This window comes from Eulemur rufifrons, chromosome 24, assembly GCF_041146395.1.
Source record: "Eulemur rufifrons isolate Redbay chromosome 24, OSU_ERuf_1, whole genome shotgun sequence".
NCBI classification, from domain to species: Eukaryota; Metazoa; Chordata; class Mammalia; order Primates; family Lemuridae; genus Eulemur; species Eulemur rufifrons.
This window is the reverse complement of record NC_091006.1, coordinates 20,813,325-20,834,564: the sequence shown is the minus strand read 5'-3', so window position 1 is coordinate 20,834,564 and position 21,240 is coordinate 20,813,325. Positions and strand designations below refer to the sequence as shown.

The window sequence follows — 21,240 nt, the reverse complement described above, 5'->3', positions numbered from 1 at the left end:
TTAAGAAGGTTCGTTAACTCCTGTAGCTCTCAGCTAGGGGACCGCCAGGGTCACTAAAACAGGTATTGGGTGATGATCTGGCACTGGTTTGACTGAGGTGTGAGGGCTGAGCAAATCTAAAGGGGAGGAGGAGGGAATTAAGTGCAAGGTCAGTTTTGATCTGCCAGCTTTGGAGAAGCTTTGGGGTCTGGAGAGGGTATAGTACAAAAAATGAGCCAGGTACTGGGCAGACGTCTTATCACCATTTGCTAGTTGTATGACCTTGGCCAGATACCTAAACCTCTCTCTGCTTCCATTTCCTCCACCTGAAAATGAGGATTTATTAGTGCCCACCTAAATGCCTTGGTTTATTCCTGGACGGCATGCTATCCAGTGCCTAGCACACAGCAATTCCTCAGGAAATGTCAGCCTGTGTTATTACGGGCCTGATGCACAAACTATTCTTACCAGCCATGTGACCTTGAGCACATTATCTTCTCTGCACCTTTATTTTCTCATCTGTAAAATAGAATAATAATCATTCTTATGTCACACGGTTGTTAGAAGCAGTCAACATACAACGCCTAGGATGGCGCCTCACTCAGTTATCCCACGATCAATGTTAAGCAACGCCACCTTACATTGGTACTGTTTCTTCCGGCAAGAGGCTGAATGGGGCGACAGACATCCTGGCTCAGGCACCAGGAAGTGCAGTGCGGCTGAGAGTTTCAGGTACACGCAGGAATGTTCGGACAAATGAAGGAAAAGGTCCTCAATGCTTGGAAGGAAATGTCTGGCTCTCCAAGGTGACAATTAAAATAGCATATGGTCACCTCTTTAAAGGCTGTGAGCTCATGTAAGAAAAGCTGAGCTAGATTCCTGAGGGCGGAGGTCTGCTCACACTTCTTTGCATCCGTAGTTGCCAGCACAGCGCGAGCCGCTGCAAACATCCGCGGAGCGCAAAGCCCGGGGCCCGCGTCCGGAGTGTCCAGCAGAGGCCGCTCTGGGCCGGGGCTCTGGGACCCGCGCGCGGCAGAGGCAAGGCCGGGCGGTGGCCTGTCGGCGCCGCGGGGCCGGGTGGGAGTGGTTTGGCGGCGGAGGCGGCCCCGGGCTCCGGCCGCGGGGATGGAGCAGAAGCGCGCCGAACACCGAAGGGCAAGCAGCTGATCGGGCCGCGCCGCGCCTGCCTCTCCTCGCCGCCGCCACCGGAGCCGCTCGCCCTCCCGGCCCCACCGCAGCCTGTCGGGCAGGGGATCAGCCGCCCGCGCCCCGCGCGCTCCGTCAGCCCGCAAACTCCTGCCGCCCGCTCCAGGCCGGCACCAGCACCGGGGACCATGGTCTGCAGGACTCTCCTCGCTCTTTGCATCTTCATGGCAGGTACTTGGCGCCGGCCTCCCGGAGGGGCTGGGCACGGAGCTGGCCGGGTGGCCAGTGCCGGGGCAGGGGCTGGGGCTGGAAGAGGGAAGTAAGTCGCCGCGCGCTGGTGGCCCGAGTGGTGCGAGCCCCCGGGGCTGAGCGCAGGTGTGCGCGCGCTTAGGTTTGGGGTGGTCTACGCTTTGGGCGGTCCTGAGCGATCCTGAGCGAGGACAAGACAGGGTCCTTCCTGCCGCAGCCTGCTCCCGCACAAACTCCCGCTTTGTGGAACAGGTGGCTGGCTGCGCTGTGCGTTCGAGCCCGGAGTGGGCGACACTGATTGCTCCTCCAGGCTTCTTGTTCTTCGCCGGGGTCTCGGACCGAACCCTGCCAGAGTCTGGAATCAGACTTCTGGCTACGGTTCGACCCCGAAAGGGATGAAAAAGCCATGGAAAGTGGGCGCGGGGAGGAGTCGCATCTGGGAAGGCTTCCGCAGTGGCTGCGCGCCTGGCCGGGCTGGTTTGCGTTCCCGAGACTTGGCGGTCTCTGGTCTTCCGCGTCCCTTCCTGGTTATGCTTGGGATGATGCGACGATAACAGTACCACGGGCGGCGACCCCGGCCTCGGTCAAGATCGCGATCACCACTGGGGATTTGCAGGTCTACCTTGTGGCCCAGAGCCTCCCAAAGAAATTGGCAACTTGGCTAAAACTAGTATCCTTTCCTCCCCTCCCCCAGACGGCTTCCCCACGCGCGACTCGAGGCTCTTGGGACCACAGAGAGTGGAGAATCTGGCAGGGGCCTGGGGAGACCGGAGCCAGCCGACTGAGCTCGGCGTGGTGGGGGCCGGGGAGAGATTCGGAATGAATCTTTGAGTCTGGATTTTGGGTACCCAGTCTTTCCAGAAAACTGTCGCCTAACAAGGGACAACTGACTGTGGGTCAGGCACTGGTGGAAAAAATAGCCCGAGTGCGCGGCCACTGGCATGTTTAGTTAAGAAAGACCCAAAGTCACGTAGCACAAGCCAGTTCATGTTTTATCCAGGTATTTTCCCCCTGGAGTGCCTTGGGTTCCTGTGATTGCGGACACAAGGCATTTCAATCCCTTGGGAAGAAGCTAGCGGTTTCCTGGCAGCTCACAAAGGATAGCACAGTTTTAAGGAAAAGTTTCCCAACTTAAGGCTATAGCGTGGTATTGTCTCTACTTGCTGAACGTCTGAGAAAACTCTCATTTCACCCTGGTATTTTTGCACGGTTTGGAGACCCGTCTGCAGATGGTTCCGGAACACTCTTAGGCAGCTTTAGCTGTGGAGCCTCAGGGCCGGGCTGAGGGAGCCTGGATAGGGCAGGTGTGACAGCCCCAACCCGAGGACTGCGATGGTGGTAATTAATTCCCTTAGTACTCCGACCAAGAGATGCTTACGGAATGACATGGAAGGTACCTTTACTTTCTCCTCACTGAAAATCTTTTCGTAAGGTTCAAAACAGCTTGAGTGAGCCAGGAGAGCCGTAGGTTTGTTTGCTAATTTGATTTAGTGGCTTGTCGTATTTATTTATTTACTTAATTTTTTTGAACAGCTCTGGCAGTTGGCAAAACCCCAGGATTAACCCTAGTAAGCAGTGAATTGTAGCGTCCCTCTCCTCCCACCCCCACTCAACCCCCCTGGCCAAGGAGCTTAAAGGTTTTTTGTTTTTGTTTTTGTTTTTTTGGTCCAGTCTTACTGTTTAGCCCCGCTATTCTGGGAGGAGAAACATCACCCTAGACACAGCTAGAGTGGGGAGGCTGGTGAGTCAGGGACTGGCAGAGCAGCCTTGTCCCTACCCTAACACATGTCTCCTGAGCAGAGTCAAGATGGTCACAGCCTCACTGTTCCCGGGCTCCGGAGACCCAGGGAGACAGACATACTGCCCCTTTCTCCTGGTTGTTTCTATGTACATATCCCAAACAGAGTGAAGCCAATGGAAGCTCCGTCCTTCCCTCTGAGCTTTGTGCCTCTGAAGGAATCTCTTTGGGGTCAGTGTCTTGTTCGAGCTATTTGCAATATATTGTCAGAAAAATAATATTTTAAAAAATTGGCATAAATACTCATGAGGTTCTTTGCACGCCCATGTGAGGTGCTTCCAGAATCTAAACTATCATTCTCAAAGAGCAAATAGATGTGTTGGTAAAGAAGAAAGTGGTGAGGGTTCTTGAAATGAAAGTGGCACAGCATGTTTGTGTAGCTCATTCTAGAGCTCCCCTAGCAAAGCTCTGCTCTACTAGACATTGTTTCTTTTTCTGTTTGCTTCTCCTTTTTTCCTCTGGCTTTAGAAGCTTCAAAAAACCTTCTGTAAAACCCTTAAGGTGATACTTTCTTGAACCAGAACAGGGTTGAGCAAGGGCCTATTTTTTTGGCTTAACAAATCCTTTCAGTATATACATAGCATTCCCTCCAGCACTTGCAAATGTGCGTGCATTGTCAACAATCCAGCAAGGGTAGATCTCTAACTCTATTCACTTGTATTTTAAAAAGGAGGAAGAGAGAAACCTTAGATGGCCATCGGTTCCCTCAAGGTTGATTGTAGTAGAAAACTAGCATGGCTATTTCACAAACCAATTCTCAAACACCTCTTTTTGCCAGTACAAGGCATGTAGCAGTACTGCCTCCAAATTCAAATGCAAGCCAGAACCTCCCAAGTTTGGCCCCAGACCCAAGAAGAAAGAGAGGATGCCGGGCCACTGGGTAGTTTTCACCTTTATTCCTCACCTGACCCCCTCTGCATTCTCTTCCTTTACTCTCACCATGGTCATTGTTGCCCTCTGGAGTTCTGGGCCCAATTTATTTAAAAAGTCCCTCAGTGAGATGTCTGAGATATATTGCAACTTTCAAAAGGCCTTTTTCGAACACTTGAGCAGGACAAAAGGGAAACACACATAGCTAAGAGAGGCACAAACATCGTGATCCTATTTTTCCTGCCCTGGATCTGCCCTGTCTGTCCCTGGCCTCCCCTCAGAAAGAGTACCCTCCACCCCATTACCCAGGCATTCTGTGCAGACTCATTGATCCCTTGCTGATCAAGACCAGGAGAGCTAGATTACCAGCCTGCCACCCAACTAGAGGTCCTGTTTGTATTCTGGGTCCGGCAGATACCTGTTCTCTAGGGAACCAACATAAAAAAACATCCTTATCATTGAACGAAGACCCCACCGTACACATTTACAGCTCTGTATCTACTACAGGTCCTGATATATGTCAGCATAGCCTCATCACAGATATAGTAAAATAAACCAGAAATGCACACACATTTACAAGAACATGAAGATTGCCTACGGTTTTTTGGCGGGCAGGGGCGGGGGGCGGCGAGGGGGATGGTGTTGAAGAGTTGCTTGCATTCCTTTAGCCTGATTAACTCTGATTTCCTGAAATCTGTGGTCATAGTCAAAGATGTAACATCTCCTTCACATGAAAACTGACCTGAGAAGGTAGATGGACACGCTTCATTGTGACCCGATGCTTTTACAGAGGCAGTGTTTCAAGGTGGTAGGTACATAGATTCTGCAGCTAAATTGCCTAGGTACAAATCTAAGCTTTACTACTTACTAATTGTGCGATTTATGGCAAGTACCTTAACCACTCTGAGTTTTCTTATCTACTAAATTGGGAGACTCAAACCTCATGAGGTTATTGAAAGTGTTAAATGACTCAATATACCTATAGGTATACAGTGCCAGAGACAGTAAATGTTCCAGATGTGTTAGCTGTTGTTGATGCTATTATTCTAATTAACAAAGTTTACTATATCCTGCATTGATTAGGTCATCCTCTCCAAAAGCAGAGTTTATATGTTTGCACTGGACTATGTAAATCAAAGATCTCAGCTAATATTTCAGTATAGTGCCAGCTGTTGCAGCAAACCCAATGTGCAAATTAAGAAAATATTCAGCCGAGCCTACTAAATGTCTCATTTGAAAAGGTTAATAATGTGTCAACTCAGACTTAGCACAACAGTCCAAAAAATGCTCAGTAACAAATAGAAGTAAAGGCTCACCAAAGACTTTATTTCTTCCACAGAGACTTTTTGCAAACTGGTGTGTTTCAAAAACCCAACTCAGCTAAATCTTAAAAGTCAGGTCCCCGGAGCCACAAATCTGAGATAATTCAGATCAACAACTTAGGAAAAGACAGGTCATTTTATCTGAATGCTCCAGAATGGCACTCTTCAGAACCCAGAATGGCCAGTAATTGCCAGATCTCTAATTTAACTTTAGCATTTGGCTCTGGTCTAATTGTGCTTGTGTTTTTATGAGGGAAGTATTGGCCAAGTATTTATACTATTTAAGCACATTTTCTTAGGCAATAATTTCCCCTCAGGGGGTACTAACACCCCACTGGAAACAACAGACAGCAACATTTTAAAAGTGTTTTCAAAAGGGATTGGCTGTCTTAATACCTCAATGAAGGAGTCCTGCAGTAGTAGTAACCACAGTTTGCTTCCTTTTGGAAGTATCTGATACTAAAATGGGCATGTTAGTTTAGAAATCAAATTTATTTGCCTTGCTCAAAAGATATCAAATGAAGCAGTTGCTTGGCAAAATTAATCATTTATGTAGAAGGTGGTGGCAGTTCTAAAAAGAGGTGGGCAGATAGTGTCTGCTGTATCCAATGATTGCTTTTTACTTAGAAATGCAGGACTAATAGATTACCATCTAGTTAATGTGCAAGCAGGCTGACTGTAAAGAAAGACTGATTTGTGTATGTAGTGCATGATATTTCTTTTTTTAGTTATAGCTTAAATTATTTAAATGATAAGGATTGATGTAACATCAAATTTTCCGACATGTGGATCTTTAAATGTTCGTCATAACTCTTTATACCAGCACAGCCCATTTCTTTCACCTGTTTTACCATTGTTTATAAGCCTTAAGACCTTTACCATTTTATAAGCAATATTATAGAAATAATTAAAACAAAATAGGCAATTATAGAATTTTTTCCACATGAGCTTTTCATTGGAGCAGTATAGTATGTCAATTGAGAAAATATTGTCTTAATTTTTCTTTGGCTGGTATTGTCAGATTTAGCAAATGAAAACACAGGTTGCCCAGTCAAGGTTGGATTTCAAATAAATAGTGAATTCTAAGTATGTCTCATGCAATATTTGGGATATACTTAGACCAAATCTTTCTTTGTTGTTCATCTTAAATTCAGATTCAGCTGGTTGTCCTGTATGATATCTGGTGCCATTACCTTTGACCTTTCATCTATGGTTCATGCATGCAATGGTTTTGATACAGGACTAGCTTTAATTTGAATTCTGCCTCCTGGGGCTTTTAGGTGCCCTGCACCATTTTGTTAAAAATAATCTGTTCGTGGGAAGACCTGGAGATTTAAGAAGAGCTTTCTTGGTGTTAGCACCTACATGGATTAGGAGTGAGAGGCAGCACTCACTCCAATGAAATATTTTGAATGTGATTATATAACCATTAACTATGTGTTTCAAAACAATTGGTGGGATTTCTGTAGCCTCCCTGAACTACATTAACTAACCCCTTTTGACCTTTACTTTTTAAATAAAACAGTATATTTTTAATGGTAGCAATGTTCTTACATAGGAGCTGGGACTAGAAGCCTTCTAGAATCTAGTTGGCAGCTGATCAAAAAAGAAAGTTGTGATTAAAACTGAAAGCTTTGGATTTCAGTACTGTTTTGTGTGCCAGGATCTTAAGACATCTCACAAATATTAATTATATAAGTTTTACATAATTCCTGCTGTATGTCTATTGGTATCACTTGAAAGCTATGGCTACATAGGACCTGAAGCAACATATTAAACAGAATTTTAAGGCAGATGTAAAAAAAAAAAAAAAAAAACTTTTAATGAATCAGACTCTGGTAGAAATTTACACCTTTTATACCTAGGGCAAACATCTGTGAATAACTCACTATTAAGTGGAAAAAAATTGTGGGAAATTACCAGGTGTGATATTTAGAAAACATGTCTATTCAGTACAAAATAAATAAACGGTGGAATATACCTTTGATGATAATATCTTCCATTTATTATATATTCCAAATTCTGACACCTGATTTTCTTTTCTATGAGTAAGGAAATAAGGACATGGGAACTTTAGTGCAGGTGTTGAACATGAAAGGAATTAAATGAGAGAAGGTTTTGTTTATTTGATTTTTTGGACATGGTTGTAAACTTAGAGCTACTATTCAGACTTCCCATGGGTTAGAATGCATTATATTTCTGAAATAGAATTACTAAAATATATGTTACATTTTACATCATGAGATTCTTTTATTATTATTATTTTTTATTTTAGCATATTACGGGAGTACAAATGTTCAGGTTACGTATATTGCCCTTGCCCCACCAGAGTCAGAGCTTCAAGTGTGTCCATCCCCCAGACAGTGCGTACCGCACCTGTTAGGTGTGTATATATCCATCCCCTCCTCCCCCTCCCATCTGCCCGAGACCTAATGAATGTTATTACTATATGTGCACTTAGGTGTTGATCAGTTAATACCAATTTGATGGTGAGTACATGTGATGTTTGTTTTTCCATTCTTGGGATATTTCACTCAGTAGAATGGGCTCCAGCTCTACCCAGGATAATACAAGAGGTTCTAGATCACCATTGTTTTTTTGTGGCTGAGTAGAACTCCATGGTATACATATACCACATTTTATTAATGTGCACTTGGGTTGTTTCCACATCTTTGCAATTGTGAATTATGCTGCTATAAACATTTGAGTGCAGATGTCTCTTTTATAGAATGTCTTTTGTTCTTTTGAGTAGATGCCCAGTAATGGGATTGCTGGATCAAATGGTAGTCCTACTTGTAGCTCTTTGGGTATCTCTATATTACCAGTTTGCAGTCCCACCAGCAGTGTATGAGTGTTCCTATCTCTCCGCATCCATGCCAACATTTATTTGTTTTGGGACTTTTTGATGAAGGCCATTCTCACTGGAGATAAGTGGTATCTCATTGTGGTTTTGATTTGCATTTCCCTGATGATTAGAGATGTTGAGCATATTTTCATTACATCATGAGAGTCTTACTAGCTTTTTGTAATCCTTAAGGATAGCCTCATTACTGACAGAGTTTATTTACCAAGAATTATATCCATGATGGATAGTTACTGGTACTGTCTGCCCTTTTTGAGGTATTTTCAGTTTTGTTGGAAAAGCTTTTGTGATCTTAGTCCATTCAAATTGCTGTAACAAAATACCATAAACTGGGTGATGTATAAACAGCAAACATTTATTTCTCACAGTTCTAAAGACTGGGAAGTCCAAGGTCAAGATTCCTGCAGGTTCTGTTTCTGGAGAGGGTTTGTTTTTTGGTTCATAGACAGATCCTGCTAGCTGCGCCCTGGCATGGTGGAAGGGGCAATGCAGGTCTCTGAGGCACTAACCCCACAGGACGGCCCCACCCTCACGTCTAGTCACCTCCTAAAGGCCCCACCTCCTAATACCATCATCACCTTGGGGGTTAGGATTTCAACATATGAATTTTGGGGGAATGCAGACATTCAGATCATAGCATGATCCCACAGATAGATGACATACAGTTACCATTATACTGGTATCATTATACTGGTATTGAACATTTATTTGATTATTAAGCACCCCACACTATATGACTCTTCCAAAACTGAGCTCTTAGACTTCCTTCCCTAAGAGGCTCCACTTGGAGCCTTTCCCATCTGAATGAATGGCAGCTCCAACTTTCTAGTTGCTCAGACTGAAATGAGGCATCCTTGAGTCCTCTTTCTCTCTCAACACCCCTCATCCAATCCTTCCAGAAAATCTGTTTGCTCTGTCTTTAAGATATATACAGAATCTAACCACTTTCTGCCACCTCAGTTGCTCTCTCTCTGGTCCGAGCTGCTGCCATCTTTCTCCCAGAACACTGCAGTGGCCTCCTCTCAGATCTACCAGCTTTTACCCTTCCCCTCCCAGGTCGGTTTTCTACATAGCAACAGTGGATCCACTGGAACTGTACCCGAGAACTGTCACTGCTCTGTCCAGAGCCCTTCAGTGGCTTCCCATTGCACTCAGGGTAAGAGCCAAAGTCCTCAAAGTGACCATCGAGACCTGCATGAGCCAGTGTCCCATTCATTCTTGAACCTGATTGTCTATCGTCTCCTTTGCTCACTCTGCGCCAGCCACACTGGCTTCCTTATATCAGGCGGTGGCTGGTTCCTCTGTCTGGAACGTACCTTCTCCAGATATCCACATGGATAATTCCCTCCCCTCCTTAAAACTTTTGCTCAAATGTCACCTTCTCAATGAGACTTACTCTGGCCAACCTCCTAAAATTTCAGTCTGTTCCACCTGCCAACACCATATGCCCAGTGCCCCTTATCTGACTCTTGCCTCTACTTTTTCTTTAATTTCTCTCTCACTCCATGCCTCCCCCTTGCCCCTTGCTCAAACACAGCCCCAGGAGGACAGAGATTTTGTGTTTCTTGTTTGCTATGTTCACCCCACAGTGCTAGAATACCGTGTGGCACATGAGGGTACTCAATATCTATTTGTTGAATTAGATGATTAAAATACATTTTTGAGGGCTGGCAAAATGTAGACTTTAATAATTCAAATTTTGCCTTAGATGACCCCAAAGTGAGGCATTGGCAAACTTGCTATCAGGTATTTATGTCTAGTGTTTCCAAATAGCTTTAAAAAAAAAAATGAGTCAGGCCTTTAGTCTTCATTGAAGATTACAAAAGCTGAACTTTAAAAATCAGCTATTTTTGAGCAATGCACATACAAAATGCTTCTTAAAATGTAAGCTTTTTTTTTTTTTTTTTTTTTGCCATGGACATCATTTTAAAATAGCTGAAACTTCATAAAATTTCTGTCCAATTAAGAAAATGTCACCTTTGAGCTCAGCTAGGGAAGATAGTTACCTCCATTATTTGAAAATTTTTGAGAATTTTTCTGAATTACTAAAAATAGCGTGGTGATGAGAAGTGATTTGAGTCAAGGGAGAAGCACAATTTTCAGTTACCCAGTAAAGTCTGAGAAATTTAAGTAAATTCAGATGTGTTGAAGGTGTAAGTTTGTCACTAATAAACTCAAGAACAGAATAGGAGTTTTCTTGGTTTTAGAGACCCTGTGTTCTACCTTCCTTGGTGATTCTGAAATATGAATTATGCTTTAGCCTGAGCAAGAGATAGAAGGGATGCTGAAGTCTTGACTCAAGTCAAACCTGTATCCTGGGCGCATGGGGAAGGGGAAGCACTTGTTACCTACCCGGCAGGGCTGACACCCCTTCACAGGGCTGGTGTTGAAGTCCCCCAGACTGGCCGTTCCCCCGCTTCAGCATGCAACAGATACTCTTGGTATGTTCTGGCTTACTCAAAATAGGAATGTTTAATTATTTACTGGCTGCCAAAAAGAGCAGGAGCTTAAAAAATAGAAGCATACTCTTTGTGAATCCTTAGGGACAATAGTGAAATTTAAGATTATATCAGCTGAAGAGCAACCTATAAACAAACCAAAGAAGGGGGAAAGATGACAGTTTATATTAAAAACATTTGCCTTGCTGTTCCCTAAGACCCATTTGTCCATTCTTGAGGAGGGCAGGCTCTCAGCCATCTTGAGGTTTAGCAGCCTCAACTGTAATCAGAGGTGTAGCAGAGGACAGCAGCCCTGACCTCTGCTGGAGGCCAGCAGCGACCTGTGTCGGGTGTCGTGGGCGTGGTACTAGAGGACAGGTGATCACTGCCCACCTCTCCTCCCAGAGGGGATACCGTGTTCTCTGAATGAAATGGAAAACAGGGCCTAATTGCTCACTGGAAGGAAAAAGGGGACACATCAGCCAGAGAAGGCTTGTGGTGCCCAAAATCTCAAAGGTTGGCGTGGCTGCTGAGGCGGTGAAAATGGCTGCGTCACTGAGACTAGAGCTTCAGTTTGGAGAGTCAACAGAAAGGGGAAAGTGGGGTTTTTGAGGTGCAGAAATTTACTGCCAAATTTGTTGTTGTTGTTATTTATGTTTATTTATTTATTTTTTTAGTGTTTCATACTTCTTTTTTATTATTTCAGAATATTATGGGAGTACAAATGTTTTGGGTACATAAATTGCTTTTGTGCAGTTTGAATCAAAGTTATAATTGAGTGTGTCCGTCACCCAGATAGTGTGCATTGTACCTGTTAGGTGTGAATTTACCCATCCCCTTTTTCCCCCTCCCACCTGCTTGATTTCTGTTGAGTTCTACTTCCATGTGTGCACATAAGTATTGATTGATTAGTTCCAATTTAATAGTGAGTACATGTGGTGTTTGTTTTTCCATTCTTGTGATACTTCACTTAGAAGAATGGTCTCCAGTTCCATCCAGGTTACTGCCAAATTTTTGGTAAAAAAAGAAAAAAAAAAAAAAAGCAGAAAAAGTTGTAAGTAACAGCTCTCTTATAACAGTTTTAAAAAGTTGCATTCAAGTACTGATTTTTTTGATTTGTTTATTGTTATGGAAGCTATAAAGATACACAGAAATGATAGACAAGAATGTACCTATCACCTGTCCAGACCTGATTCAGAGTCTTGTTTGTTTGTTTTGGTTAAGAACTATTTTTAATAAAAATAAATTGGAAACAGTGTAAATATCTAACAATAAAGTGCTGGTCAGATAAACCAGCATACATTCAACATTCATACTGGGCAATACTAAGTGACTGCTTAAAAGAATGAAATGGTTCATTATGTATTGACACATAAAATGTATTATAACTTTATATTTCACAGTATATTGAAAAAGCAAGCTACAGAATAAAATGTACATTGTGATGAAACATTTAACACGTTATGTGTGTGCTGTGGAAGAAGGGGTTTGGAAGGATACAGTTGTTATCTTTGGCAAGTGAACTTTGGATCAGTTTCACTTTCTCTCTTTCTCTCTCTCTCTCTCTCTCACACACACACTGCCTGAAATTAAAAAAAAAAATAGTTTGTATTGCCTTTACAATTAAAAAAACTAGAGATATTATGAATAGTTTTGATCCCTCTTTAGCAACAATTACTGTGTCTATACTAACTGCTAGATGGCTGTTTCATGCCTTCAAATCTTGATTCAAAACTGGTTCTGTTAAAACCCTCAAAAATAAGATATTAAAGAAGCAAATAACCTCAGAAAGGTTTACAGGGCATCACTGATGTAATGCGCAGGGAAGGTTCTGGGAAAGCATTGACTTAAAGTAATATTACATTTTTAAAAACCAGAATGCTGCATAAATCATTGATCAGGATGACCATCTTGAATAGTATTTTAAGGGGCTCTGGGCTAACTGATCAGTATTTAAAGACCTTTGTTAGTTTTTTAAATCTCTTCAGCATCTGTCCCTTACGGGAACAATGTCTTAAAATATTATTCTAAGCTTTTCTAAAATGAAAGTTGCCAACTTAGATATTAAATAAGAAGAACAGCTCTCGGAAGAATATACAATTTAGTTTTCTTTTGGCAACATTAAATTTGTTTTATCATCTTTTCAATAAAATAATCAATAAAATTTGGTTTAGGCAAATGCTGGAGGATCTATTATTAGTACTCTAGAACAGCGATCCCCAAACTTTTTGGCACCAAGGACTGATTTCATAGAAGACGATTTTTTCCATGGATGGGGGGGTAGGGATGTTTTCAGGCTGATTTAAGCACATTACATTTATGGTGCAGTCAAACCACTCTGCTAATGATAACCTGTATTTGCAGTCACTCCCTAGCACTGTTCACAGTTCAACCCAGAGAAGTCATATTATTTTCACTTCTAAACCATTTCATGAAAGACCTTCCCCCCCCAGATAAAAGAAGTTATTAACTTAATCAATTATAGTCACTTTTATTCAAGATAGCATTTGCTGTCACCATAAGCATTTCTATTTGTTTACTTATTTATTAGTTTATTTGTTACTCTTGGTGGTGGAAGGCTGGTTGAAACTGTTTAAATCAAATGTTTCTCAATCTGAGTACTGTAGGCATTTGGAGGGGGACATTTCTTCAACACGTGGAGATGGCATCCCTGGGCTGTGATCACCGAATAGTAGTAGCACCCTGCCGGCACTGGGACAAGCAAGAAAAAAGAAAAATTAGGAAAAAGTGAAAGGCAGGAAAGAAAGGAGGAAGGAAATACCTTCACATATTTCCAAACCATCAGACTCTTTGAAATCGACAGCCTAAACTAATGAGATTTTTAATGTCCCTCCTTAGAGCCCCACACAGAATGGGTTGCACTCAGCAGTAGCAGTTCTGGTCACTCAGCAGCCTGCTGACTGTGGGAGGCCTCTAGAGGATTCAAGAACGTTCTGACTTGGACAGGGCTGGTAGCATGTGTACTATTTTGGAGGCATGTGGCAAATTCAAAGGCACCATTTCACTTCTCCTCCGCCATGTTTAATACTATATTGTTTACAACACTGTGCCTAAAGTGAGTGAGGTTGCAGGAGATGAAAATAGCCTCTTGCTCTTTTCCAGGGTAGCTCATTGCACTGTAGAAATGATACCTTTCCTCTGTTTGTGTGCAGGGAGGACACGATCCACTTTCTAAACAGCATCTTTTTCTCAGTTCTGCATAAGAATTATTGGATGTGGGAACGTAAGAGATCACAGGAATCTTTCATGGAAAAAAGCAGAAATTGCAAAATTTTAGGACTGTGGATTTCTGTTTGCCAATGTAAAAAGTGTGTATGTGTGTAAAATGTGTTTATATGTATATTTGTGAGTGGGTTGTATGTTCTCCTCCTTGCCTCCTTCCTTCCTTACTAAAATAATTAGAAGATTTCAAAAGGGGGAGATCAAATAGCATTAGAAATAATGTCTTTTTTAGGGAAAATTAGTATTCAGGGGATACTCCATTTTCTGGAGTACCTAAAACTCACTTTGTCTCCCTATAAGTAGAATATTCTATACATTCAAGAGCCATACTCATATATATCCATCTTTTCTAATGAGTAACTAAGATATTTGTTAGGTAAACATGAACATTTATTTGTTTCTGTAGATAACCTATTTGATGTCCTTTTGGAATCATACCTTTCCTTATAAGTCAGAGTGAAAGTCAGCACTTGAAACTCTTTCCTCTGGAAGAAAATATAATTTCACTTATAAGACATTGAATTATTTAGATAGTTTTGCTCACATAGGTAAGAAGATGGTTTTGCTTGCACAGGTAAGAGAAATATTCTAAGAAACATGAGAGATCTGCTGTCCACAGCCTTTATTGATTTGAGTTATTCTTTAAGGAAAAAAAAAATTAAAGCTCTGATACTATAAACAAAGCTCCTTGATGAGAACTGAGTTCATGCTGAGATAAAAAGTTACAAAGCAAGAGAACAGACTCATTATATTTTTTAAATCCCAGGGAGAGCCATTGTTTGGCCAGAGCAGTGTGGTGAGACAGCCTGGGGCCCAGCATCAGTGCCCAGGAGACTAGGAGGAAAGAGCTTTAGAAGCTTTGAATTTTTTTCTAAAACAATTCAGATTAAAGGAGTTAATCAGGAAATCTGAGGTTATATAAGGGGTGAACAGGTCAACCAGCTCATATATCTGGTTTGGGGCACACGCTGGGGATGACCAGACTTTTCCACGGAAGATTGTACCTTATGATAATTCTTCCCGAGTGAAAGAAGTGACAAGAAACATTAAAGTTTGGAAAGTGATCCCCATCACCACCGACATCTGAGAGTATCTGGGCCTCTCCAGAGACATCTGACCGAGGGAGGCCGATGAGCCAGCTGGGCTCCAACCCTGAGGGGCTGACGGGAAGAGGAAGTGGGTCACTTCTGGCGAAGCAGCTCGTCTTTCTTGGCAAGTCAAGCTGACTGATTTGGAGGCGACCAACTCAATCACGGCTGGTCTGGCCACCTCACCACTTCCTCTCCAAAGGTGGCACGGGCTGCAGCTTAAGACTTTACATGGTGCCTGAGTAGATCTGGGATATATCCTCTGGAGGTCTAAGATTCAACATCCACAGTAAATTCTTTTCGAAATCAGTGGAAAGAGACGATTCGCTATTCAAGCAAGAACCACCCAGGAAGAACCAAAAGCCCTTGGAGATGGTGTGTGAAGGGACAGGAGTTCTAGGGAAAAGACCCCATTTTTCCATGATTTAATCTGCACTGGGTTTTGAGTTTCTGGGAAGGCACAGAAAACTTTACTAGAGAGGCAAAGTTCGTTGGTATGTGCCAGATGACACTTCACTAAGTCTTTGCTAGTAAAAGTGACATCATTTATCTTCTTTCTTAAGCCCTGTCTATTTTGGTCCAACTTTACCCACAGTAGCAGGATTTGAAAGGGTGCCTATGTTCTTTGCTTCGTGCTTCCTGCAAGGTTTTTAACAACCTAAATTTGACCTGTGTTTGACTCATAATGCCCCACAAAAAATGCTGCCGTTTTGAAATTACATGGATAGCCAAGTGTAGTTGGAACCTTGCTATACACTCAATGATTCCAACTGCTCATTTTCTTTTCACTTGTGATGCTGATGGCCTGTTCCAGAAAACACCAAGCACTCCTGCACCTGTGGGAGAACAATTTCTGCTGGTTGCAATGACAGTGGAAAAATAACAGGTCTCGAATCCCATCTGCAATGGGAACGTTGGCCCTCTTCACCAAGGCTCCTAAATGTGCAAATTATATTGTTTATGTGTTCACTTGATTTTATTTTTATAAAAATGCATTTTTCTTAGCATCAGACTTAACACTTGATTTTGCTTTTTGATGAGGAATTTGGCAGAACCTAGGCAATTAGCTGGGAGCTATGTAAATTCAGGAAACCTGATTAACAGTTAGATCAGAATTCATCTAAAAATTTAGGCTTAAGCCACGGTGGGTAAAGTTTTCTTCTAAAAGCGTTAGGCAGTTTGGCTTTAAAAGAAGAACTGGATTAATTCAATGTATGCTTTCTTGCTATACAGCATTATTTCAAGGTATAAATTCAACTTATATTATGGAAAATGTAGAAGATTGCATAAGCTTGTTTTGATTTAACAGGGATGATAAATGAAATGTCCGGTGACTAACATACTCCAAATAACTGAGCTTACTCTCTATAATGTAGGTTGCAGATTTGAAAAGTGGGGGGAAAAATGCAGTTTTGGTAAGCTCACTGATAAGCTCTATGCCTCCCTTCATCATCTGTTAAAAGGATTAAATGAGATGATTATTAGTGGCTGCTCTTTATGCTTTAAAACAGATTCTTGACCAAAACTTAGATGATCCATAAATGAGCATCAGGAAGTCCAGGAAACACCTGAAATTGTATCAAACATTGTGTGTGTGTGTGTGTGTGTGTGTGTGTACTTATGTGCATTTTTTTCCCTTGGGAGATTCATAGATTTTATCCAGTGCCTGAACTCTGTGCCCCTAATAAGGTTAAGAACATTCTTTGATTAATTTGCCTATCAAATGATTTAATCTTTCTTTGAAAATTCACAGATGATCCCGTATTGGTTCAAGTTTATTTGGGCCATAGCTTCCATCATACAGATCATTCCTACATACATTCATCACCCTCAGATCACCTTCAAAGGCAGAAATTGTCCTCCCAAGTTACAGCTGAGGAAATAGAGAGGCAGACTGGTTCAGAGATGTGTCACTGAATGTGGAAGTCAGTTATGGGTATTTTGGCTTCCTGGTCTGATATACTTTCCATTAGAGTCTATTACGTAGAGTATCATAAAAACTACATTTTATTGCACAAAGCTTAGTATTTTGGAAGCCATTTAGGTCTCCAAAGCTTAGGCCTCCAAAAAAAAAAACTGATCCAAAAGAAATCAGACTAGTGGCGAGTATGAATTTCAATTTAAAAATGGAAAGTACCAGCCCTAAACATACAGTTCTTCAGGTTCCTACTCTTTAAATTCTAATTAAAAAAAACATTTGTATAACACCATGTGATTTCCACAGAGCCTTCAGGTAGAACACTCAGTCCTCATAAGCTCTTGGCAGTCAGCTAATGCTCCCATTATACAGATGAGAAAACTTGAGACTCAGAATTAAAACAACATGTACAAGGTCAGAGAGAAAAGGGCAGAGCTAGAACTCAATGCTGATCTCATGACTCTAAGTTTGCACATTTTCATTGCGACGCAGCTGTCTGTATAGTGTTCTTAGGGTAACAGGGGTAAGGGAGGGGTGCACAGGCTGGGGAACATGTTTCCAGGTGAGACCATTTTTACAGACTCATGTGTTAGAAAGGGAACTGTATGCAAAAGAAATTCTATGGTAAGATAGTGCATTTCCTGGACTCTAGATTTAAATTATTTTTCTAAAAGTTCAGAATCTTTCTCCCTACCAACTAAACAAAGGACAAATATATCTATGACCAGCAAGAAAATGACTGAGATTGAAGTCTTCCCCAGTTATAAATGTAGCCTACAACTTTCTATAAGAACATTTTTTGTGGACTTGCATTTTTTTCTTTCCAGAAGAAAATGTGGCCTGATTGGAAACAGGGGGCTTGTGAAGAAAGATTTAGGACAAGAAAGGCTGTTGGTGCTACCTAAATCTTATTGGCTTTTTGCAAATTCCATAGAAACTGAAGCACAGTAATTATTCTAGTATCTTTTGCCAGTGTTGAACCTTTTTCCTAAGTAGGTCTATGACATTAAGTAGCTGGCAGAGATATTTTTATGATCAGGCTGGGCTGAAGGCACTGGGAGATGCATGATTCATGTATTTTGATTTTGTCTTCTAAGAGATTTACATCTGGGCATAAATACATAAACTAATAGAGAGTGGTTTGCCAATACAAAGGAAAGAATCACTCAAGCTCAGCCACTGTGGTTGTATCGCCATGCTGGGGGAGGAGCAGCTCAGACAAATTCTCATAATAGATGTGCAAAGAACTTGGGTTTGGGGGCCCACGACCCTGCTTTTGAATTCCAACTGTGCTATATAGCAGTCAAGAGAAGAGGGAACCGCCATTTATTAACTAATAAGGTGCCAGCCATTGTGTTAGGCACTTTACAGACATTTTTGTATTCAACTACACAACAGCCCTGAAAGGTTGGTACTATTGGTCTCCATTTTCAAATGAGATTTAATGCTCAAAGCTACCAGCTCCTAAATTTGAACTCAGATTGCTCTGCCATTAAATCCATGCTGTTTCTATTATTCAGCACTTCTTGTCTGGGCACTAAGCTTACCTTTTAGGATTGTTAGATTGTAAGAGATTAATTTACCTAGAACAATCTTAATATACAGGAGGACTTGGATAAATAGTATTTTTCTTCCTACACTTTATTCTGGTAATAGCTCTGATTTTGTTGTTTGTTTGTTAGGTTGACTGATTAGAGGTTTTTTGGGGGTTTGTTTGTTTGTTTGTTTTGTTTTGTTTTAAGATTTGGGCCTACCTCAGCTTTTTCTAAGATGCAGAAGCAAAATGATGACTCAAAATAGAAGGGCCAGTGTGACTTTAGAAGACCAGAAGAGTCAGAATAACATTTTATTCTTCCATCATTTGTCTAGGGTAAAGAGCTGCAGGCAGGGAATGGAGCGGTGCTGTTCTGTCCCTTGAGAGATCATATGTGGGATTGCCAGTGTCTCCTTAGCTGTGCAGCAAGGCCTTTGCAAACAATTTAGTATCCCTTCCTTAAGTAACTGCAGTCTATTGCTTTGGGGAAGGTTTGAAGCTAGACAACAGCCAAGCTGCACCCTAACAGGCCTGCAGTATTCCAGGCAGCCTCTGTCATTGTAGGCAGGTAACCCAGAGTGCTGCCCAGGCCTGGTGCATGGTAGAGAATGTGCAGAGAACTTCTCCAGAATTGGTAGGAAGTGGCAGTATTTTCTTGCCTGTAAACACCAGACTGCTCACAGAGAGGTTTGGGAAGAACTACTTGTCACAGAAACAGCAATTGCTTGTTTTTATTTATTTATTTATTTATTTATTTTACCTTGCTCCCTGCCTAAAGGCACTGGAGCTCTCTGCTTGCACATAATGAATGGCATCTAAAAGTGCATGTTCCAAGAACCAAGGAAAGCATCTAGATAAGCTGGAGTGGTTGGAAAGGCTGGCAACTGAATCTTAGAAACATATTTTGATATTTTCATTCAGCAGACATTGACTCAGCACCATCTTTGAACTGGGGATATACAAAAATGATTAAGGCACAGCCTTCATCTTGAACATACCAACAGTCTGGTAAATATCTGTTGAATTAAAACATAAATAAATAAAAGAAAAGCTCTACTAAAGGATAGTGTCTAGCTGCTTTAGCAACTAAACACAAAGAATAATTTTTTATTGAGTGAGTTAATGAATACATTACCCATCCTCCTGAGAACTCTAGTTTAATATCTACTTGTCTGGGAAGTTTAGAAAATAGTTTTGCCTAATGACCATTTAGGACTAGAGAGGGAGTGAGTGGCAAACAACTAAAGCAAAGTATTTAGTGAAATTGTGATACCTTGCGAACGAAAGTCAAATGTTGAACATTCGGACAAAGTAAGCTCCTACTCAGCCATCCCACCCCCCAAATTCCAGGGGAAAGACAATTGCCTTAACTCTCCACTTCATCTTAGGACATTGTCCTAACGTCACTTCTTGCTGCTAAGTTGTGAGTAGAAAAGTGTTTAATGCACTTTATTTTGTGTAAAGGAAAAAGAGTGATTTGTGATTGAAAAACTATTTCTTGTTTATTATCCCCGGGCACCTTCTGTGCAGATAGTCCTCAGGAGGTCCTTTGCTGACTAGATGGGTGTGCAGATGCATAGGAGGAGAGGGGGGAATCTGGGGTACAGGTGGGTTGGAGCTGGTGGATTCCAGAAGCTGCCTGGGCAAGTTGAGGATACAAGGGCTGGCCTTCTTTTGTAAAAAAGGGGAAAACCTGATATTAGGGAGATTTTCATTGTGCTCTGTTAAATGCCACAAAACTTCCTCCTCCTCCCCCTCCCCCTCCTTCCAGCATGAAATGTTTGGTAAAATTCCTCATTAATGCCTTGAGTAGTGGGTTTCACTTTGGACAGCAATGGAATTTGGTGAGTCCTGCTCTAAGATTGGTGAGAAAAGGCTACCACGTTTGGTATAAGCAGAATAATCAAAAGTCATCACAAAAACAGCACACTTCACTTCCACGGTATTCTTTGTAAAAACTCATAGCCCCCATCTAAGCATAAGACAAGCATCAGACAAACTCAGACTGGGGACATTAGACTCCATACCTGATTGGTATCCTCAAGATTGTCAAGGTGATGGAGACAAGGAAAGGCTGAGAAACCGTCACAGCCCAGAGGACACTGGGAAGACATGACAGCTGAATGCAATGTGGTGTCTCGATTGGATCCTGGAGCAGAAAGAGGACATGCATGGAAAAACTGTGAAATCTAAATGAAGTCTGGATTTTAGTTAATAGGAGCATGCCAATGTCGGTTTCTTAGTTTTGACAAAAGTAAGATGTTAACAATGGGGGAAACTGGGTGAGAGGTATATGGCAACTCTGTACTATCTCTACAACTTTTCTGTAAATCTAAAAATTACTCCAGAATTAAAATAGTCTACTTAAAGGTAAATACTCAAAGCTAAAATAGGCAATTTTGCCTCCTTGTTGAACTAATAGGGAAAGCAAGTAAAATAAATATCTAAAGTTAGAAATATGTATTTAAGCAAAGTAATCACAAAAAGGGAAACTTAAGCTCTTTGCTAAGTGGGCAGTAACATTTGTTGTCACTAAAATGCCTTGACTTTTGACCCCTGTTGCAGCATAGTCATTGTTAAAGAAAAAAACTATTCTGACACTTGTTAAAATAGTGAAGAAGACTTTATTCAGGACAACTGCAGTAGATGTCAAGACTGTTGTATCATAATAGCAGGGAGCTTTCGGGCTCAACTCCAGATACAACAAGGACAAGTGTGGATTTATAACCAATGAGCAGAGTGAGGGGGTCAGTGGTTGGAAAATCACTGAGAGGAGACATCAAGTTGCTAAA

At 41.8% G+C, this 21,240-nt stretch overlaps 1 protein-coding gene across 1 annotated transcript in view; it reads left to right on the top strand.

The window, feature by feature from the left end:
- Positions 1-1,300: 1,300 nt before the first annotated feature.
- PARM1 (prostate androgen-regulated mucin-like protein 1) overlaps positions 1,301-21,240 on the top strand; it is a 72,314-nt gene continuing 52,374 nt past the window's right edge. The window contains exon 1 of the mRNA XM_069457973.1: positions 1,301-1,356. Coding sequence (XP_069314074.1) covers positions 1,314-1,356 — 43 coding nt within the window. The 5' untranslated portion in view covers positions 1,301-1,313. The remainder of the gene's footprint in view (positions 1,357-21,240) is intronic.